The sequence below is a fragment of the Carettochelys insculpta genome, chromosome 28, assembly GCF_033958435.1.
Source record: "Carettochelys insculpta isolate YL-2023 chromosome 28, ASM3395843v1, whole genome shotgun sequence".
NCBI classification, from domain to species: Eukaryota; Metazoa; Chordata; order Testudines; family Carettochelyidae; genus Carettochelys; species Carettochelys insculpta.
The window spans coordinates 14,604,963-14,627,398 of NC_134164.1; the positions used below are offsets into that span (position 1 = coordinate 14,604,963).

Here is a 22,436-nt window from a genome sequence, read left to right on the forward strand (position 1 = left end):
GTGCTCTGACCCCGGTGCCGGATGGGCAGGTACCGTGCCGAGCACGCTGGGAATGGCCGCCAATGTGATCCCGCGTTAGACAGAGCGATGGTCTGAGCCAGGCTGGCGGGAGGGCAGGTACCGGGCCGAGCATGCTGGGAATGGCCGCCAATGTGATCCCGCGTTAGACAGAGCGATGGTCTGAGCCAGGCTGGCGGGAGGGCAGGTACCGGGCCGAGCATGCCGGGAACGGCCGCCAATGTGATCCCGCGTTAGACAGAGCGATGGTCTGAGCCAGGCTGGCGGGAGGGCAGGTACCGGGCCGAGCATGCCGGGAACGGCCGCCAATGTGATCCCGCGTTAGACAGAGCGATGGTCTGAGCCAGGCTGGCGGGAGGGCAGGTACCGGGCCGAGCATGCCGGGAACGGCCGCCAATGTGATCCCGCGTTAGACAGAGCGATGGTCTGAGCCAGGCTGGCGGGAGGGCAGGTACCGGGCCGAGCATGCCGGGAACGGCCGCCAATGTGATCCCGCGTTAGACAGAGCGATGGTCTGAGCCAGGCTGGCGGGAGGGCAGGTACCGGGCCGAGCATGCCGGGAACGGCCGCCAATGTGATCCCGCGTTAGACAGAGCGATGGTCTGAGCCAGGCTGGCGGGAGGGCAGGTACCGGGCCGAGCATGCCGGGAACGGCCGCCAATGTGATCCCGCGTTAGACAGAGCGATGGTCTGAGCCAGGCTGGCGGGAGGGCAGGTACCGGGCCGAGCATGCCGGGAACGGCCGCCAATGTGATCCCGCGTTAGACAGAGCGATGGTCTGAGCCAGGCTGGCGGGAGGGCAGGTACCGGGCCGAGCATGCCGGGAATGGCCGCCAATGTGATCCCGCGTTAGACAGAGCGATGGTCTGAGCCAGGCTGGCGGGAGGGCAGGTACCGGGCCGAGCATGCCGGGAATGGCCGCCAATGTGATCCCGCATTAGACAGAGCGATGGTCTGAGCCAGGCTGGCAGCGGGCGTTCACTGCTAGGCTGGCTCAGCCCCAGTCATTGGCAGCTGGCAGCTGTGTGGGGGTGGCTGTAACCCCTCTCCACACCATGCACAAATGTCTCGGGGAGCAATGCTGACCCAGCTGCACCTGGTCTGGGGATAACCAAGGGACCCGTCTTCCCACGGCCCCGGGCCCAGCTCTCACCCACACTCACTGCGCCCTGTGACTCACCTGAACCGGCCGCTGTGTCCCCGCCAGCCGGCATTCCCAGAGGCGGAGGCGGAGGTGGGGGAGGGAGTGGGCCATCACCCCCGAAGAGGGGAGGTGGTGGGGGGATGCCGACCGCAGGCAGGGGCGGGGCAGGTGGAGGGGCATCAGTCTCAGGAAGGGGTGGTGCCGGAGGCGGGGCAGGGGGGGCTTGTTGCTGAGAAGGCAGGTTGGCAGAGCCGGCGTTGTCGGTGTGGGGCAGTGGTGGGGGAGGCGGAGGCGGAGGCGGAGGCGGAGGCGTCGTCTGGGCAACAGCAGGGGGCGGCAGTGGGGGGCCAGAGGGAGGAGACAGGAAATCTGCAAAGCGAGTCAGAGAAGTGTCAGCCGTGCACCCCACTGGCTATGGGGCAGGGAGGAGGCCTGGCCCCAGCTCGGCCACTGACCTGGGCCCACGGGCAGCACAGGCAGATCCAGCCCCCCGGGGGGCTCCAGGGTCTGCAAGCCCGTCGGGACAGGCCAGAGGGGAGGAAGAAGGGATAGCGCACAGAAACCCAGCCCTCAGAGCCTGCCCCCAACACGGGCTCTAGCCCTGGGCTCTCCCCACAGCCTGCGTCCCCTCCCACCCCCACCTGCGCTGCCCCACCGAAGGTACCTGTGCTGGTGGAGGCTTCTATGGTAACCACGGGGACTGCTGCGGTCTCCACGGCAACAGGGACAATCTCGATGGTAACGTCTCCGTCTGGCCCACGCAGGATCCGGACTAAGCCCTCCTCCTCCAGCTCCCCCAGCTTCTGCTCCAGGGCCGAGGAATGGGCATCCACCGGCCTGTGCTGCTGCGCCGGCGGGGGGGCGCTGGCCTGGCTGCTGGCCTCACTGAGCCGCTCCTGGGCAGACCCACGTGGGCGTCACTGCCACATCCAAGCCCAGGCAGAGGGGCCCCATCTCCTGTGTCCCACACAGGTGCCAACAGGGACCGTCCTGCCTGAGGCCCGGGCGGCTGGGGCCAGCCACAAACCAAGAGGCACCACCCTGGCAAGCCGCCTGCCGCGGTCCCAGCCCCGCCGCTCTGGCAGCAGCCTCACACTTTCGCACCGCCGGGCCACCTCTGAGCAGGACTCTCCCCCTACAGCAGCCCCCATGCTCCAGAACCAGCCCCTCCCCACTCTGCCCGACAACTCCCTTGCTGCCCCCCCGGGCCTCACCCCACTGTGAGCCGAGCTCCCCACCCCCCTTCCCTGCCGGCCTCACCTTGAGCGTCTCCACCTCCTGGCGCGTCTGGCTCAGCTGTTTCTCCAGCTCCGCAATCTTGGCCATGGACTCGTTCTCCGCATCCTGGAGCTTCTCCGTGAGCTGTGAGAGGTGCCGGCATTCAGCCAGTCCCCCACCCATGGGCCCAGCTCCCAGCTCATGGAGGGGAGCTGCAGATGGCACAGCCCCAGTGCCAGGCATCCAGGAGCAGGTGTGTGCAGACCACCTCCCCACTGCCCTGCTTGGAGCCCCTGCCCAAGAGGAAAGGCCCAGTGCCTTTCCCCCAGCCGACTGGGGCTGGGAGAACTCCTGCCCAGGGCAGCAAGGCCTATGGCAGGAGCCCAGCAAGCCCAGCCCATGGGGAATCCCTGGGGTACGTGGCAGTGTCAGCGCAGCAGGGAGCCACTCACCTGCCCACCCCTCCTGGAGCAGGCGGCACCAGGGCACAGAGGAGCGGCCCTGGAACACCTCCCTGCTCAGCTCACAGGCACAGCACTTGGCAGCCACTGCCAGCATCTGCGCATCCCCAGCCGGGCTCCTCACTCCCTGCCTGGGGGCCCCAGGCCCTCACCTGCACCACTTGCTCCTGGAGGTCCTCCATGTGCTCCAGGACAGCGTTCTTGGTCTCTGTGTCCTCCAGCAAGGCGCCCACATCAAAGATGTTATCCAGGTATGCCTGGATCTGCACCTGCAGCTTGTCGCTCTCCGTGTAACGCAGACTCTGCCACAAGACAGCAAGGGCCCCTGTTCAAACCAGGCCCAGCCCAGCTCTGAACCCCCCTGGGAGTCACGTGTCCTGAGTCTATTGTTCTCAGCCAACTGGGCACCTGCCCCCTCCTTCTCCCGCCTTGGCACTTGGGGGTATCCGGGCAGCCTCCACGAATGGCCTGCTCCTCCGGCCAAGGAGAGCCAGCAGACCCCAGCCCCGGCCCAGCATTTCCGGACTGCATGGCCAGTAGCCCAGGCTGGCATGCCGCCATGGCACAGGCGGACGAGCCCATTAGAGATGGCTTGCGGGGACAGCTGTAGACTCAGGATGTTGAGAGGACAGCAGCTCACACCTCCAGGGATGGGGGTGCACAGAGCAGCCCCTTCTCCCTTCTCAGAGCCCCGGTAGGTCACAGCAGCCTCACCTCCAGGTACTCGTCCAGCCCCAGATGCGTGAACTCGTACTGCAGGAAGACGCGGAAGTTCATGTTCTCCACCGAGTGCACCACGATGTTGATGAACTGCATGCAGGCCACCTGCAGAGGAGCCGGCAGGTTAGCGCCAAGGCCTCCCCTTCCACCAGAGCCCCAGGAGCTCTTGGGACCTCGCTGCTAGAGGTTCCGGTGCTGTGCACGTAACCCAGCGCACAACGGCTGTACGCAGGGGACCACTGGCACACTAATGCCTCTGCAGAGGGGCCCACAGTCCAGCAAGTCAGCAGCTGCAATAAGCACCCTGCCATCCTGACTGCCGCCAGCCCCTAGTCAGAGCAGAGGACAGCCCCGATTTTCGTCGGTTTGTTCGTCCGCCGGTTTAATCCCACACAAATAAACAAACCCTGGTGCTTCAAACCAAAGCTGCATTATCCCGTTTGTTCTCAATGAAGCACAAGGCACAGGAAGCGTTTCACTAGCTCCGTTTGCGACATCCCCAGCACCACGGCTGCTCTGGGGTCTCTCAAATCTTTTGGGCTTGTGGGGTTCACTGTGGTTCAGCCCGAAGCCAATGACTGTCTGGGTCGATTTGCTCTTTGGCACAACGGTGTCAGCCTGTTGCACCGCTCACACGGCCACGCGGCAGGGCCAGCACCGACCCTGCTGCTAACCAAGCCTCAAGCACCGGCTCAGTGGGGCTCCTGGCACTTGGAAGAGCCCCCCACTAGCTCTGAGAGAGACACCCCAGGCTTCACACAGCTGGGAGTGCAACGGATAAGTGATGGCCCTCTAGTGCTCCGAGCCAAAGCCCAGTAAAAGCCCTGACACCAAATGGGATTCCCTTGTCGTTCCAGTGGCAGAGGCCAGGGAGCAAAATCACCGGGTCTCTCCTCAGCGCTACATGTCCAGCTCAACAAAGGCTGACGGCTGCTTGCGGAGCCTGGGTCCATCCGGGGCCGTGGGACTTGCCACCTTCAGCAAGCGGGGGGACGGGGCGAGGGGGCAAACGGCTCCTGCCTGCGCTAAGCAGGTGGGGAAACCAGCCAAGTGCCTGTCACACAGGCCCTGCACACGCTGGGAGCAGCGGCGCGTTACGGATGGTTTGGGGCGTGGGGCCAGCCAAGGGGCGCCCTGGCTCCCCTCCCCCCACCAATGCTCACCATGAAGTCAATGTTACTGTCCTCGTTTCGGAAATACTCCATCAGCTTCTCGAAGCGATTCCTCTCTCCGCAGACCTGCGGGCGGGACCAGAGACCTCTCAGCAGGGGCAGGCTCTGTGCCGCAGGCTGCTCCTGCAGGGAGACCAGCCAGCGCTGCCCTCGAGAGCAGCGTGGTGACTGCCTTGCTGCCAGGCGCAGCGCAAAGGAGGGTGGGTGCCTTGCAGTGTGACAGGTCGTGCCTGGAACATGTGAGCCTGGCAGCGGGGTGGGGGGATGTGCGTGGACGTGCGAGGGGCACACATGCATTTTAGAGTGTTCCAGAGCAACGTCTCTCACATCACCGGTACCCAGACCCCCCCACTCCCTGAGCCCCCCCAGGGTGACCCCCGCCCCTCACCGCAGCCTGCACTAGCCCAGCATGCAGCACACACGGCACAAACTCCCGGCAGCCCGTCTTCCGTTCCAGGGCTGCTGGAGCTGAGATTCCCACACACGCTTAGAACTCCAGAGGCAGCGGGGAGCGGTAGTAAGTCAAAGACAGGTGAGGGACCATGCAGTGCCCTGCCCAGCGGGGCTCTGGTCTGTGCACAGTGGGGCCCTGTGCAGCACAAATCACTAACAGCTCGGGCCCATGGTGAACTCCAGGAACTGGCCACCAGTGCCAGCCCCACCTGACTGAGCTGGTGCATGGCTGTCCTGTGGGACTGGTGGTGGCAGAGACCCAGAGGGGGAGGGAGAGGCCTGCAGGCAGCCAGGGCCAGGGCCGGGGCCAGGGCCAGGGCCAGGGCACTCCCGCAGACAGCCTGTGATGGGGTTCTGGGGTCCCCCAAGCTCTGCACCCTGTCCGCAGGCAGGAGAGTCTCTCACTCAGCAGGAGAACAGCAGGTTTATTAGCCGATAGGACACAGCATCATACAGAGGAGTCAGTACAGCAGGCAGAGACAGCCAGTCCCATCCATGTTGGGGAGAGGAGGCCCCGAGGGGCCCCCAGAGCTGGGGCCTGGCCCCCTCCTTTGTCTCTCTCTCCCTCAGCCCAGACCAACCGCTTCCAACTCCCAGTTCCAATTCAAACCCCTCAGGCTCCACCTCCTCCTTTGTCTGCCGTACAAAGGTGTTACCTGGTTGTCAGGGTTACCCTCAGCAGGAGCCCCACACCCTCTGTGAGCCACTCACACACACACACAGGTATCCCCCACTCCATCACACAGCCACATGGTCATTCTGGAATCCCAGCTGCAGAGGGCTGAAGCGCAGGCAGCGTAAACATTCAGTGTGGGGCAACTACCCCTGGAACAGTCAGACAGAAACCAGCCAGCCATGCAGCAGGCAGCCCCTTCCAGGAGGCTGGTGGAGGCCGGGCCAGGACTGGGAGGATCTGGTTCAATGTTACTGGATTTGAAACATAAAGATGAAGCCACTTCTGTGACCGTCGTATAAAGCTGGAACCAAATCTTATGTGGGGTGAGCCAGCTGAGGTGTCTAAGGAGAGCTGATGATGCCGAGTCTGGCTGTTACTTGTACGTCTGCGGCATGTCTGTATGTGACGCTCTGTATCTCTATCAGAAGTATTTTAGTGCTGAGATTCCCCAGGGGAGGCGGGTCGCCTCGCAGCCAGGATCGCTGACAGAGACGCAGATGGCGAGCACACATCTCAGGAATTTGGGACTTGTCCTCTGGGATGCAGCCAATGCAGAGTGCCTCAGCAGCCCACTGGTCAGGTGACCCTCCAGTGTCTATGGAAGAATAAAGGAATGTTTCCCCCCACATGGCAAGCTGTCAGAGGGCCCTGGCAGTGGCCATCTCTGTTCTTCCAGCCCTCGTGAAGTAAGCTTGTGTGAAGTGGGGGACCTGTCCCTCAGGGGATGTATTTTCAGAGTCTCCCAGGAAAGCAGCACATATCATCAGCTGTATCCTGCATCGGTAGCTGTGACCGGTGTGTGTAATGTACCACTCAAACAATTTTCCACTCTCTCCCCACTCCTTTCTTTCTTAATATCCCAGCGTAAGGTCTATATTGACCTGGGGACGTGGCTGGGCCCTTTGGGGTCCAGAAGAATCTGTGTGGTGCTGGTGAAACAGGTTTAATAGCTGCTCACCTGACTTCGGGGGCTGTTGGCCTGGCCTGGCAGAGCATCTGGGAAGTCTGTGGGTTTACTGTTGTGGCTTCTGGCTGGGCAGGGGGGCTGGCGGAGATGCTGTGGAGGCTGGTTGGATTTGCCTCGGTGAGAAGGAAAATCCAGCCTGGACTGGGAGTGGCCTGGGTTTAACCAATGTGCCCAGGATTGGTTCCCTTGGCTGTGCCCAGAACCCCTGTCCTATTACACACAGTGTGGGCACGGGAGGCAGCAAGGGCTGGGAATAAAAGCCGGAGAGCACGGGTGGGTCTGGGTCCAGCAGTCTGCTTGGCTCAGCACAGCCCTGCCCAGGCCCCTTCCCAACCAGGAGGGAGGCTGCAGCTCACATGGGGCCCTGCGAAGTCTGGGTGTTGGGGTCCAGTGGCAGGGCTCTGCCTCGCACCAAGGCACCAGGAGGGCATGGGCAGGGACAGGCTTTGGGCCAGACGGGACTTCTCTGGTGAGCGATGGCCAGCGTCCAGCACCATCCTACCCTCGTGCCGTGCAGGGGCCAGCCCTGGGCCACAGGACCCCAGCCCCAGCCCACCGGCCAGGGGATTGAGGACAATTAAATTCCTCCAGCTGCTCCTGGCTTTCCCTTCCCCCTGTTGCCAGGAAAGGGGGCCCCTCCTGAAAAGGCTGTGGCTCCCCCTCCCTACGCAGCCCAGTCTGCAGTGGCAGCAGGGGCTCAGAGAACTGCCAGTGCACTAATTAACACCAGTTCCTCTTGGCAGGCACGTTCCAGCTGAGGCTCTTAAACCAACTCTGCAGGCACCAGAGCTTCACACCCCCTTCCAGGCAGGTTAGGCTCTTTACTCCCATTATACAGCTGGGACAGCTGAGGCACGGCGCCGGGAAGCAACTTGCCTGAGGGTAACCAGCATGCTAGCAGCACAGGCAGAAACAGAACCCAGGTGTCCGGGCTCCAAGCCCAGCCATGGCTGGAAGCAGTGGTAGGACAGACAGCCCAGGCAGCTGCTGCAACCGGCGTGCTAGCAAGCTGGAACCTGTCACTGAGTGGATGGCGCTCGTATGTCACAGCCCCACTACTGCAGTCTGCGCTCCGGCTTGCTGGCCTGGCTGCAGCATGAGGGATCAGAGCCGGGCCCCTCCGTTCACAGCTCAGGTGTCAGCCTGGCTTCCCACCTTCTGCTCACCTGAGCCCAGCTGCCAGCTGCTGCGCTGGGAATTCAATCCAGCCGACAGCCCGTGCCCCCAGCCGGTCCCTTTTTGGAGCCCCTTGTAGGGTCACAGCAGCCACAAAGTGACAGCTGGGAGCAGCTCCTTGGCAGGCACTGTCAGCCCTGCCTGAGCACCACATTGCTGATGGAACGGCGCCAGCCCTCCGCACGCTGCCTGTGCCGGAGCAGCCATAGGGCAGGGCCCTCAGCACACTGGTTCTCTCCCACCTGGGGAAAAGGAGAGCAGCAAAGGGTGAGGCAGGGGAGGACGGAGGGCAGGGCACTGCCAGAGTCTGTGCTTCCTCTTAGGGTTGTTACTCTAGGCGGTCACCCAATAATGGGCAGGACGTCTTCACGCCACCCTGCTCTTCGTGCGGCTCTTGGTGGCTGACCAGCCCAGTTCTGGAGCCGCAGATCTCACCACAGAAGGGGCAGGTGTTGGTAGCTGTTGGAGGGGCATGGGGAAGTTTTTGATGCTCTTTTCTTCTTCACCACCTCTCCCCATCTGCACTGCAGCCGGACTCTCAAAGTCTGCCTCCCCCTCAAGGACTGCCAGTCACTGGAGATGGTCTTGAGCAAGGTTCTCCCAAGTGTCGACACCGATGCCGCACTTTTTCACGTCGGCCTTCAGCACGTCCTTGTATCACCCCAACGCCCCACTGTCCTTCCGCCAACTCGGAAACCAGAATCTGTTGTGGTAGGCGCTGATCAGACGTCCCAGCCATGTGACCAGTCCAGTGAAGATGCTGACGAATGATAATGGCTTCAATGCTGGCCATGAACGACTCTTCCAGGACACTGGTGTTCGTGCGCCTGCCCTCCCAAGAGATCTTTAGGACTCTCCTGAGGCAGCGCTGATGATATCGTTCACAACCACTGCACAGTACACAAGGAGCTTTGTCTTGGCATAGATGTCCTGATTCTCAAAGACTCCTTGTCTCAGGCAGGTGAAAGCAGAGCTTGCACAGCTCACATGATGCTGGATTTTCACGTCAATGTCGACTTTAGCAGAAACACGACTTCCAAAGTAGAGGACGTGCTCCACATTTTCCAGCAGTTCTCCTTTGACTTCAATAGAAGCTGCATGAGATTGTTCTGTCGGTGAAGGTTGGCGGACAGCCTTGGTCTTTACGATGTTCAGTGTGAGGCTGAGATTCTCGTGTGCTTCAGCGAAGGCACTTAAGATGGTCTGAAGGGCTGTGGGAGAAAAAGCAGCAGCCATATTGTCATGCACGTACCGGAGCTCCATGATCAAAGTTGTGGAGGTCTTGCTTTTAGCCTGCAGTCTCCTGATACTGAAAAGCTTCCCGCTCATTCTATAGACAATCATCACCTCATCTGGAAGTTTGCCATCCGTGAGGTGACGGGTCATGGCAATGAAGATGCAGAACAGTGATGGGGCAATAACGCAGCTTTGCTTGACTCTCTGTTGTGATGGGGTTCAGGAGCCCCCAGACTCTGCACCCATCCGCAGGCAGGAGTGACTCTCACTCAGCAGGAGAACAGCAGGTTTATTAGCCAACAGCACACAGTGTCGTACAGAGGAGTCAGTGCAGCCGGCAGAGACAGCCAGTCCCATCCATGCTGGGGAGAGGAGGCCCTGAGGGGCCCCCGGAGCTGAGGCCTGGCCCCCTCCTTGGTCTCGCTCCCTCTGCCAGCCCAGACTCTCTGCTTCCAACTCCCAGTTCCAATTCAAACCCCTCAGGCTCCACCTCCCCTTTGTCTGCAGCCCAGAGGTGTCACCTGGTCACCTCAGTTGCCCTCAGCAGGAGCCCCACCCTCTGTGAGACACACACACACACACGCACACGCACACACTTCACAACATCACACATGTACACGAGTTGCCTCCGGGAAATGGCCACACCTGCTCCCTACAGGATGTGGTCCTGGGGCGCAGTCCTGTGATTAGGCCTCAGAGGACCAATGCCCAGCTCCTTGGGCAGGCCTCACGATTAGTCTAGTCCCAAAGTCAAACAGCCCAGGCCCCGATGCAGGGTGGGGCAGCAAACAACCAGTCAATATACACAGCAGACCCAGGCTCTCACAAGCAGCGAGAGTGGGGCCACCCAGGCATGTGCCTGGACTAGTGAGGCGGGGAGACTGCCACCCACAGGTTGGGGGGTACACAGGCCCTCCCACTCCACTGCGTCCCAGCCCAGGGCACTGTTGGTGGCAGTGGTCTGCTCCCAGGGTCAGCAGGGCTCCAGACTGAACCACGCTGACCCCTGCCACCCCGGGACACTTCCATCTCTGCCCCCTCATAGTTGCTGGAACGCCGGTTGGCTTCTCTGGGCTGGGCGAGGAACCACAGGGAGTCGTTACAGGGCTCCCGGTGGTCCAGGACAGTCCTCAGCCTCCTGGGCAGGTACTGGTTGGGCTCCTCTGGGTTCTGGGGGCTGCGGTGCCTTGGCCACAATAGGGAACTCCTCCTCGGGATCGTCTGGCAGGGGTCCCAGGGGTCCAGGCCAGTCCTCGGCCTCCTGAAGCGACAGAGCCTCCTCCCAGCCGAGAGCTCAGAGCTTCCATCTGGCCTCCCTGAGGCTGGGGCCCTACTGAGCTCTGGGCTGGGGTTTTCATACTGGCAGCGCTGCCCCTTGTCTTCTGGGCAGGTAAGGGAGTGGAGATAATTCCATTCTGCAGGGTGCAGGGAGGGATTCTTCCCCTTCTGTGCCAGGGAGTGGCCACACCTGGTCCCTATACTCCTGTTTTGACCTCAGAGGGGATGCTCTGGGATCCATTTTTGCTCAACACTGTGGCAGTCATGACGTCATGAAGCAGCCTTAAAATGCTAATGAAAATTTTGGGGCTGATGAGCATTGAGAGGATGGTCCAGAGGGCAGTGCGAGTGCCTGTCGAACGCTTTGGTCAGGCCAATGAAACTCGCATACAAGGCTTGGTTGTGTTCACGACGCTTTTCTTGCAGTTGCCGGGCAGCGAAGATCATGTCCGCTATTCCTTGGAACCGTCGGAAACCGCGCTGGGATCCTGGGAGGACGTCTTCCGAGCGCGGCAGGAGCTGGTCTGCGAGGATTCGAGCTAAGATTCTCCCGGCTGCTGCCAGGAGGGAGACGATACGATAGTTTCCACAGTCCGACTTGTCGCCCTTCTTGAAAAGGCTGACGACCAGCGTGCCTGAAATCTTGTGGCTTCTGCTCCCTGTCCCAGGTCTGAAGAAACAGGAGGCGGAGCTGTTTGTGGAGCTCTGACCCACCTTCTGCGAAGACTTTGGTGGGGGTTTCATCTAGTCCGATTGTCTTGCTGTATTTCATCGCTTTGATGGCAGCTTGGACCTCACTCAGGGTATGAAGAGTTGCAAGACCATCTCCAGGCGGTTGCTGAGGGAATTGGTCAAGAGATTGTGGGATCACAGCGGAGGGGCTGTTCAAGAGCTCACTGCAGAGTTCCCTCCAGCGAGAAGCAACGGCGTTAGTGTCTTTCAACAGTTGGGTACCACCCTTTGATCTCAGGGGATGGACTCCATGGATTCTCAGTCCATAACTGCTTTGGCAGTAATGAAGAAACCTCTTGTATTGTTGATATCTGCGAGATGCTGGAGTTCTCGCGCCTTCTCATTCACTGCTGGCTTTTCAGAGTCCTTGTTTTATTTTGCACTTCTGCCTTGGCCTCGGCATTCACTTCTCTCTTCAGTGTGCAGTTGATGTCACTTTGCCAGGCCCCAAAGGCTCCCCTTTTTGCCTCACTCAAGCGTTCAATTTCCACATCCTTCTCATCAACCCAGTCCTGAAGCTCACTGGTCTGGGAGCCGATGGTTTCTCCACCAGCTCCGATGTCGGCATTTTTCAGTTGGCACCAGTGTTCTTCCACATCTTCAGGGTGTATTGTCGGCAGCTTCCTTTGGATCCTGTCTAGAAGCCACTTTGCCTGATGGGGTCCTTCAAGCCTTGTACACTGATCTTCCATCAGATCTCTTTCCACTGACTTCTCTGTTTGGTGATGATCGTAATCCCCAGCGTGGATCGAGTAAGGCAGAGATCAGTGCAGCGTCAGCAGCACAAGTCACTGCACAGGTGGGAGGGACATCAGGTCAGTCCGGAGCGCGGAGGGTGACACAGTCTGTGAGGTGCCAGTGCTTCGACCGAGGATGTTGCCATGAGGTCTGAAATTTGTTGCTGTGGTGGAACGGGGGCTCGTGATGACGAGCTCATGTGTGATGGGGTTCAGGGGTCCCCCTGCACTGCACCCCGTCCGCTGGCAGGAGTGACTCTCACTCAGCAGGTACAACACAAGGTTTATTAGGCAACAGAAGCCCAGTTTCTCACAGAAGCGACAGTACAGCAGCCAGAGACAGTCCTTCCAACCCGTCCTGGGGAGAAGACCCCGAGAGGTGCCCCTCTGGGGTGTAGCTTCCCCCTCCTCAGGCTGGCTGCCTTCCAACCCTCCCTTTTCCTAGCCTCTAACTGCTGCCCCCGATTCAAAACTCCAGCTCAGCTCCTCCCTGCTCTTTGTTCAGGCAGAGGTGTCACCTGCCAGTTGTAGCCCCAGGGTCATCCTTAGCCACTGGGAGCTGCTGCTTGCCTCAGACATCCAGCCTGACTCACACATGCACTCCCCCCCACTCCATCACATCTCTCCCCCCTTCCAGACCGCACTGAGCGGGGTCACTCAGCCAGTGACCTGGGGAAGTTCGGGGCCCTCCCTGCGTGACAGGGCATCGGCTATGGTGGTGTTGTTCCCCTTCACATGGACCACCTCCACGTCGTAGTCCTGCAGGAGCAGACTCCACCGCAGGAGCTTGGCGTTGGCCCCTCTCGTGTGATGCAGCCAGGTCAGGGGTGAGTGATCGGTGTACACGGTGAAACGCCGTCCAAACAGGTACGGCTGCAGCTTCCCCAGCGCCCACACCATGGCCAGACATTCCTTCTCTATGGCCGCGTAGTTCTGCTCCCGGGGCAGCAGCTTCTTACTCAGGTACACGATGGGGTGTTTCTCCCCTTTGTCATTCACTTGCATTAGCACAGCGCCCAGCCCCACGTCTGAGGCATCGCTGAACACCAGGAAGGGCTTGTTGAAGTCTGGATTTGCCAGCGCTGGGGCCCTGACCAGAGCCTCCTTCAGCGCGCAGAGGGCCTCTTGGCATTGCTCGGTCCAGACCACCTTGTCAGGCTTTCCCTTTTTACACAGCTCCGTGAGGGGGGCTGCGATGGAGCTAAAGTGGGGCACAAACCTCCGGTAGTACCCCGCCATCCCAATGAAGGCCTGGACCTGCTTCTTAGTCTGGGCTGTTGGCCAATCTCTGACAGCTTCCACTTTAGCTGGCTCTGGCTTTAAGCAGCCGCTGCCCACCTTGTGGCCCAGGTAGGTCACCTCAGCCATACCCACCTTGCACTTCCCTGCCTTGATAGTCAGATCGGCCTTCTGGAGTCGGTCCAGCACCTGCTTGACTTGGGACACATGGTCCTCCCACGTCTGGCTGAAGATGCAAATGTCGTCCATGGAAGCCAGGGCAAAGCTCTCCATCCCTTTCAGTAGCTGGTCCACCAGATGCTGGAAGGTAGCGGGTGCCCCCTTGAGGCCGAAGGGCAGGACCAGGAACTCGTAGAGCCCCACAGGGGTGATGAAAGCCGACTTCAGCCGGGCATCTTGGTCTAATGGCACTTGCCAGTACCCCTTGGTGAGGTCTATGGTGGTGAGGTAACGGGCTCCCCCCAGCTTGTCTAAAAGGTCATCAGGCCTGGGCATGGGGTAGGCGTCCGATACAGTGATGGCGTTAAGCTTGAGATAGTCCACACAAAACCGAACAGACCCATCTTTTTTAGGGACTAACACCACGGGAGAGGCCCAGGGGTTGGAGGAGGGTTGGGTCACCCCCCGAGCCAGCATGTCTTCAACCTCCCCCTCTATGTCCTGAGCCGTCCTCCCCGTGGCTCTGAATGGCACACACTCGGTAGGGGCGTGGGAGCCTGTCTCTATTCGGTGGACAGCCAGGTCAGTGCGTCCGGGTCTGTCCGAGAACAGCTGTTGATGCGAATGCAGCACCTCCTTGATCTCCGTCTGCTGGGCAGGGGTCAGCTGGTCTGAGAGGGGAATAGACTCCAGCAAGGAGCCGGCTCCAGTCCAAGTGAGCAAATCCACCAAGGGATCATCCCCCTGCCCCTCCCAGTGTCTGCACACGGCCAGCACCAAGTTCTGTCTGTCCCAGTAAGGTTTCATCATGTTCACATGATAGACCCGGTGGCTGTGGGCCCGGTTCGACAGTTCCACCACATAATTCACGTCATTTAGCTGTTTGACAACCTTGAAGGGCCCATCCCAGGCCGCTTGCAGCTTGTTCCGCCGCACAGGTACGAGGACCATCACTTGATCCCCGGTGGCATAGGCTCGGGCCCGGGCGTTACGGTCATACCAGACCTTTTGCTTCCTTTGGGCCATGGAGAGGTTCTCCCTGGCCAGGCCCATGAGCTCGGTGAGTTTCTCCCGGAAGGTCAGTACATACTGTACCACTGACTCCCCTTCAGGAGAGGCCGTCCCCTCCCACTCTTCTCTGAGCAAGTCCAAGGGTCCCCGTACCCTCCTTCCGTACAGCAGCTCAAACGGGGAGAACCCTGTGGATTCCTGGGGCACCTCCCTGTCTGCAAACAGCAGGTGGGGTAAGTACTTGTCCCAGTCATGGGGGTATTGATTCATGAAGGTTCTCAGCATCTGCTTCAGAGTCCCATTGAACCTCTCCACCAGCCCATTGGTCTGCGGGTGGTAGGCTGTGGCCCAGCTGTGCCGGACCCCACACTTGTCCCACAAGCTTTGCAGTAGGGCCGACATGAAGTTGGACCCCTGATCTGTGAGGACCTCCTTGGGGAACCCCACTCTGCTGAAAATGGACAGCAGTGCATCTGCCACGGTGTCAGTGTCGACAGAGGTCAAGGCCACTGCTTCTGGGTATCGCGTGGCAAAATCTACCACTACCAAAATATATTTCTTCCCCGAACGCGTTGCCTTGCTGAAGGGGCCCACTATGTCTATAGCCACTTTCTGGAAAGGCTCCTCTATGATGGGCAGTGGCCGCAGGGCAGCTTTCCCCTTGTCCCGGGTCTTCCCCACCCTCTGGCTGGGATCGCAGGACAGGCAATACAGACGGACAGCTGCAAAGATCCCTGGCCAAAAAAAGTTCTGTAACAACCTTCTCCTGGTGCGGTGGATCCCCTGGTGTCCCGCGAGTGGGACATCATGGGCTAGGTACAGCAACCTGCGCCGGTACTTTTGGGGGACCACCAGTTGCCTCTGGACCTTCCATGGCTCCGCTTTGCATCTGGGAGCCCACTCCCCGTACAGGAATCCCTTTTCCCACAGGAATCTCTCCCTGCAGCCCTCCCCCAGCTGGGGAGCTGGGCTGAGACTGGCCAGTTCCCTCAGCTTCTGCAAGGAGGGGTCTCTCTGCTGCTCTGCCTGGAATTCTTCCGCTGGGGCAGGGGCGGATGCTACTCCCCCATCCCTGCCTGGCTCCAGCACCCCTGGCCTGTGAGATCTGGTTTTTGGGGGCCCCCTTTCTCTCAGGGTTGGCCCCTGTGGCTCCTGCGACTTTGGCTGGGCCTGTACCCCTGAATCTGGGGAGCGCACCCCTCATTTTCTTTGGCTACGGGTCAGGACCAGGGCACGAGGGCGTTCACCTGGCCAGTTCTCCAGGTCAGCCCCCATCAGTACATCCGCCGGCAAATGGCTGTGCACGCCCACTTCCTTGGGGCCTTCCTTCTTCCCCCATTTCAGGTGCACCCTCGCCATGGGCACCTTGAAAGGGGTCCCATCAATTCCTGTTATCGTCAGGTGGGAATCGGGTATCATGCAGCCCGGTGCCACCACCCCGGGTCGGGCCAGCGTCACGTCAGCGCCTGTGTCCCAGAACCCCGTGACCTTTTTCCCGTCTACCTCGAGGTGTTTGAGACACTTGCTCCACAGAGGTAGTGCTGCCCCCACTCTGTAAACTGGCCTCTGAGCATTTGGTCCCCCTGAGGAGCTGGTCTGTGGGGTGGACTCGGCCCAATCCGAGTGCCCACTGTCAGCACCACCCGCCTTGGCTGCCAGCCCCTCTAGCTTCTGGGACTCCACCCAGTTGACTCCATGACCCCCCGGCCTGCTCAACCTGTCTGGGAGCCTGGGGCACTGGGCTGCTCTATGCCCCTTTCGCCCACAGCGATAACAGCCTGGGTCTTGCTGTGTCCCTCGGGCCGGCTGCTCTGTCCGGGCTCTGTTTGGCTCTCTGGGGGGTGGGTGGCTGGCCCCTCTTTCCTGGGCTTGCCCAAGAGGTGGTCCCCTCTGTCGTACAGTTAGGGACCGGTCTCTCTGAGATTCTCGGTTTCTCCGGGACTCCCTCTCCCTCCGGGACCCCCTCTCTTTGTGGGGTTCACTTTCAAACCTGGCCCGGCTGTTTGTGAAGTCATCTGCCAGTTTCCCTGCATCGTGTGAGTCCCCTGGCTTCTGGTCCACGAGCCACACCCTCAGGTCAGGTGCGCACATCTCACAGAATCGCTCCAGGACCGCCAGCTCGATCAGGTCCTCTACGGACTGGACTCCCATTCCGAACGCCCACTTCTGGTAGTATTGCTTCAGGCGGGCGGTTGTATCTACATGGGTTTCCTCTGGCCTCTTCTGCACCTCCTGGAACTTCTTTTTGTACATCTCCGGAGTCAGCCCGAACTTATGCAGCAGGGCCTGTTTGAACCGTTCACAGTCCCCAGGCTGCAGCCCCTCCAGCCGGCTGAGCACCGCTGCGACCTTCTGGCCCAGCAAGGGGGTGAGGTGCCGGAGCCACTCATCTGGGGGAACCTCATGCAACTCACAGGCTCGCTCATAGGCGGTAAGGAACTCGTCCATGTCCCCTGGGTCCTGACACTGGGCCAGCACACGCGTCTCCAAGTGACTGGCCACCCCGATCCGTCTGGCCCTCTCCCCGCTTACCGCAGCTGGGGCCTCTTGGCGTCTCGCCTCTGCCATGGTTCGCTCATGTTCCCGCTCTCGCTCTCTCTCCTTCTGTTCTCGTTCTTTCTCCTCCCGCTCTCGCTCTCTTTCCTCCCACTGTCTCTCTTGTAGCTGGCGCTCGTGCTCCCTCTGCCGTTCCTGGGCTTCCAGTTCCTTTAATTTCACCTCGAGTTCCAGCCGTCGCAGCTCTGTGGCGGGGGACTCTGCCCGCGATGGACCACCGCTAGCTGAGCGCGACCTGGTGGGCACCGCGTCTGTCGGACGGCGTCGAGCCCCCGCTCTTGTCGGAGAATCCGAAACGCTTCCCGAGGCTGACCAGCCACTTTCTGCCAGGACAGGCTCTGCCCCCCCAGATCGGTCATTCTCTTCCAGCTGGGCAATCAGCTGAGCCTTGGTCGCCCTCCCCACGGTCAGGCCCCTCTCTCTGCACAGCCCCGCTAGCTCTGCCTTCAGGAGTCGTGTATAATCCATCTCCCCGCTATCTCCCGGGGTATCCACTCACCAGCAGCAGCTGCAGGAATGGCTCTGTTCCCCCTCTGGCTCTTGTGAGACTCGTTCCTTCTCTTGTGCTCAGTCAGCCACTGCTGGGAGCTCCTCCGTGGGTGCAGTGCATCCCACTTCTGACACCAGTGTGATGGGGTTCAGGGGTCCCCCTGCACTGCACCCCGTCCGCTGGCAGGAGTGACTCTCACTCAGCAGGTACAACACAAGGTTTATTAGGCAACAGAAGCCCAGTTTCTCACAGAAGCGACAGTACAGCCGGCAGAGACAGTCCTTCCAACCTCTCCTGGGGAGAAGACCCCGAGGGGTGCCCCTCTGGGGTGTAGCTTTCCCCCTCCTCAGGCTGGCTGCCTTCCAGCTCTCCCTTTTCCTAGCCTCTAACTGCCGCCCCCGATTCAAAACCCCAGCTCAGCTCCTCCCTGCTCTTTGTTTAGGGCAGAGGTGTTACCTGCCAGTTGTAGCCCCAGGGTCATCCTTAGCCACTGGGAGCTGCTCTGCTTGCCTCAGACATCCAGCCTGACTCACACAGGCACTCCCCCCACTCCATCACATCATGTTCCGCACATTGCGGAAGGAGGAGCGCTTCGCTGGAGTTGCGGTTGCCGACTCCTCCTTTCCCAGTGGCAGTCTGCCAGAGATCTGCATCTATCCCGACCCTGGCACTGAAATCCCCCGAGACAGTCATCTGGGCTTCTTTGGGGATGTCTTTCAGAACTGTGTCCAGCTGGGCGTAGAACTTCTCCTTCGTGTCATCTTCTGTGTCTAGAGTTGGTGCATCAGCACTGATGACAGTTGCCTGCTGGGTTTTGTCAAGCTTCAAGCAGAGTCTCATTGATGCTGACAGGGACTTGAGAGGGGATCTCTGTCAGTCCGTTTCTAATGGCAAATCCTACTCCATGTATTCGTTTTGCTCCCTGTGGGGTCCTCTCCAGAAACATGTGTCCCCTCCACCTTCTTGTCTTCTCTTAGCCATCCTGGGCTCTGGGCTTCTGCCAGGGCAGCGATATGGATGTTGAGTCGTCGCAGCTCGTGGGCAACAATTGCCGTGAGTCTTTCGGGTCGCTCACTGTCTGGGCTGTCTATCAGAGCCTGAATATTCCACATTCCAACGTTTCCTGTTCAGTGTTGACCACGTGGAGGTGAACCCCCCCGGAGCTGGTTATCCAGTCGGGGGGCTGAGATAGACAATGCTTGGGGCACCTTTTCTAGCCCCGCCCCACGTGGGGTGAGCAGAGTGGATCCTGAACGGGGCTGCTCCGTCGCAGATGCCACCTCAGTCCTTGAAATGGAACAATTGATACACACGTCCACCGCCGACCTGCTGGTTCATGGCTGAACCCTTCCAGATTTCACAACCTGCTCCGTCGCCATTGGTCAGTCACTGGAGGGCGCAAGTCTAGGAGAGCAGCACATGGGGAAGACACCTGTGTGTGACTTCTTTAATGTGGGGGGAGTGCTGCACCGCAGCCACCACATGGCTCTTGCCGGCTTGAAGGCTCGGGTCCGATGGCAGGAATCCACGACAGCTGGGAGTCTCCTGTCTGCTGCAGCCTTCACCTGCTCTCACAGCCGCTGGAGCATTACCTGGGCTGTCCTCCGCCTGTGCCGCTGTCGAGGACTGTTAGGGTTGTGCTTTGTCTGGGCCATCCCCTTTGGCCTTGCCGCCGCGAGTGGCCCTGCTGGGATCACGAGACTCCCTGCGGCATCGCTCTCGGGTCCAGGGGAACACACAAGAGGGCGACGATCTGGAGAGCAGGAGAGCCCATGCAGGGTACCCAGGACTCCAGCACCACCCGCCCCTCTTCACCAGGAGTGCACAGAGTTCGTTGGGTGGGGAGACACTGAGGGAGCTTCCCCATGTGCATTGCCTCCCCCGAGACCCATTTCCACAGGCCCATTGAATGCCCCGTCCCAGCCTGTGCTGCATTAGAACATCCCTGAGATAGCCCAGAGGGAGGGTCGCTGGGTGCCGGCTGCGCCCCTGCTGGTGGCAGGACCTGCACAACCAGCCTGGCAGAGGAGCTGGCATTACTTCGTCGGTGTGCGGGGTCACCCCAGGAGGGCAGCGGGCCACAGGGGGAGGTTCCAAACACTGGCAGCAGCAGTCCTGGCCTGGGCAGGCTGTCCCGCCGGGCCGGCTGAGCACTGCAGGGACGGAAGAATTGTGGGCTGGCTCCATGGTTGTTTTGGGGAGATTTTAAAGAATGTTTAAGGGGGTTAGGAGCACGACCCCCATTGACAGCCAATGGGACTGCGTTCCTAACTCTCTTAGGATCTTCTAAAAGAATTCCCCTTCTTGGCCGTGTGGGGCCAGAGCAGGACAGGTTCCCCGGCGTACAGGTGGAGAGACCGTGGTGCGGCACCGCTTCCCAGGCCAGGCCAGGCCCCGCGGCCCCAGTCAAGACACGGAGCAGACAACCCAAACTCCACTCCCGGCTCTGCCACTGACTCACTGAGGAGCCTCAGGTGAGTCTTTGCCTACTCCGTGTCACAGTTCCCCATGCGCAGCAGGGTGAGTGTGATGGGGTTCAGGGGTCCCCCTGCACTGCACCCCGTCCGCTGGCAGGAGTGACTCTCACTCAGCAGGTACAACACAAGGTTTATTAGGCAACAGATGCCCAGTTTCTCACAGAAGCGACAGTACAGCAGTCAGAGACAGTCCTTCCAACCCGTCCTGGGGAGAGGACCCCGAGGGTGCCCCTCTGGGGTGTAGCTTCCCCCTTCTCCAACTGGCTGCCTTCCAGCTCCTCTTCCCCTAGCCTCAAACTGCCGCCCCTCCTCCCCCCCCCCCCCCCCCCCCCCCGCATCCAAAAACCCAGCTCGGCTCCTCCCTCCTCTTTGTTCAGGGCAGAGGTGTTACCTGCCAGTTGTAGCCCCAGGGTCGTCCTTGCCTCTCACATCCAGCCTGACTCACACATGCACTCCCCCCACTCCATCACAGTGAGGAACTGTGGCCTCCCTCCACGGGGTTTACAGGGTCCGTACCCCAGTGAATGGAAGGCACCATGAGATTGTCGGTGGAAGGGGCTGCAGAAGGGGGCAGCTGAGGGCAGGCCGAGAGAGGAGGAGATGGGGACCCTTTGTACAGCAGCCAGCCAACAGCCTGCAGCACACCCACATGCCAGCTGTCAGCACTGGGCAGGGACCCTGGAGGGCAGAAGTCCTGTTCTGGCCCAATGCCCGCACCGGACGACAAGAAGGCAGGAGTGGCAGGAGGGTGGGCAATCCCCCTGGCACTGGTAGCAGAGGGGTGCCCTGCCTCTGCCCGCTCTGGCTACAGCTGGAGGTCCTTGGGCCCCCAGCTGTGCCAGCCGGGACATGCTGTGCAAGGCAGCGTGGGCTGGAACACACAGAGCTGGCAAGGGGTGGGCTGGCGTATGGGAGCCCGTGGGGCGCAGGGAAACGAGGCTGCCTGTGTGTGCTGGGTGGAAGCTCAGACTCCAGGGGGACCAGAAACAGGCTGCTCAGTCGTGGGGCACAAATTCCCCTGGCTGCCCCAATCCTGGCGCTTCTCCTCTCCTCAGCAGGGCCCCGGCACAGCCCCAGAAGGGAGCTGGGGATCAGATGGAGAAACTGAGGCACAAGGCAGGGCCGGGATTTGGCAGAGAGTTGCTGGGTCTAGCAGGCAGGAGGCCTCGGATCCCGCCACCCCAGCATGCCCCCGTCTCAGAGCCCCAGGGCCAGCCAGCCCCGCACCCCCCGCCTGGGGACCCACCTCTTTGAAGTTGTCAAAGGCAGAGAGGATGATGTCGTGGCCTCCTCGCACCAGGCACACGGCGGCCAGCAGCTCCAGGACCAGGGCTTTGGTCCTGCGGGGAGAACACAGGGTCTGAGAGGAGCCTGCCTGTTTGGCCACGTCACTCCGCTGGCTCCCTCCGCTGGCTGCCCCTTGTCACGTGACCGGCTTCTTACATCGGGTCTGGAAGCCATTTCAATGCCCAGTGTGGCAACTGGCCCCAAACATTGTGCCAGGGGAGCTGTGGGAGGCGCCCAGTGAAAGCCAGCGGTGCCCTGAATCTGTGTACGCTGCTTATATGTCTGTACCTTGCTTGTATGGCAAGGTATGGATTTTAGCTCTGCAGCTGTGTGAGAAACGTCTCAGGGCTGAGGTTCACAGAGGGAGGTGGGGCTCCGCCCAGCCAGGACAATAGACTGAGCACGGGCCAGATGGCCACCACCCATTTAGTGGTGGTGGGTTTTCCCACTGGGACTGCAACGAATGGAACCTCAGCACAGTGACCCACCAGGGCAGGTGGTGAGCCGAGGCCTATGGAGAAGAAAGGAACTCTCCCTCCACCTAAGAAAAGGTGTAAGAGGGGCCCTGGCAGGGACTTTCAGTGTTCTACAGCCCTCAGGAGATAAGCCTGTCTGGGCTGGGGCCCATCCCTCAGAGGGATGATGTGGACTGAGCAGTGTCCATCTTGGATCTTTTGTCTCGTGGTCTCCCAGGGTCCATGTCCCAGCATGTGGCGCCCAGTGGGCCGGAACTACAATGCTTTGAGAACTAAATCCTGGTAACCTGCAAAGAACTTTCAGAGACTCTCAAGAATCAGCAAATAACATGGCTGGCTGCGTCAGTAGCTGCAATTGATGGATGTAAAGTATTGCTCTGACAATTCTTCCTTCTAACTCTGTTCTTTCTTTGGTATTAATAACCCTTTATGTATTCAGATCTGAAGGACTGGTGAGCGTGTTGGTTTGGGTAAGATCCAGGTATATATTGACCGGGGTCTGGGGCTGGGCCCTTTGGGGTCTGGAAGAATCTGTGTGGTGCTGGGTGAAACAGCCTCGCCCACTTAAGCTGGGGGTTGCTGGTCTGGGCTGGTAGAACAGCTGGGAAGCCTGTGGGTTTGCTTGTGTGGCTTCTGGCTGGCCCAGGTGCTGAGCCAGGCGTTTGCTTGTGTGGGGCTGGCAGAGGTGCTGTTGTGGCTGGTTGGATTTGCCTTAGTAAGAAGGAAATCCCAGCCTGGGGCTGTGAGTAGCCC

The 22,436-nt window shown here is 60.4% G+C and overlaps 1 protein-coding gene across 1 annotated transcript in view; it reads right to left on the reverse strand.

Moving 5' to 3' along the window:
- FMNL1 (formin like 1) overlaps window positions 1–22,436 on the reverse strand; it is an 81,010-nt gene that overhangs the window by 18,529 nt on the left and 40,045 nt on the right. Inside the window, exons 9-15 of the mRNA XM_074978747.1 lie at window positions 21,167–21,260; window positions 4,725–4,799; window positions 3,556–3,666; window positions 2,994–3,143; window positions 2,423–2,524; window positions 1,827–2,058; window positions 1,199–1,531 (exon numbers count right to left, since the gene is read on the reverse strand). Of these exons, the coding sequence (XP_074834848.1) occupies window positions 1,199–1,531; window positions 1,827–2,058; window positions 2,423–2,524; window positions 2,994–3,143; window positions 3,556–3,666; window positions 4,725–4,799; window positions 21,167–21,260 (1,097 nt within the window). The remainder of the gene's footprint in view (window positions 1–1,198; window positions 1,532–1,826; window positions 2,059–2,422; window positions 2,525–2,993; window positions 3,144–3,555; window positions 3,667–4,724; window positions 4,800–21,166; window positions 21,261–22,436) is intronic.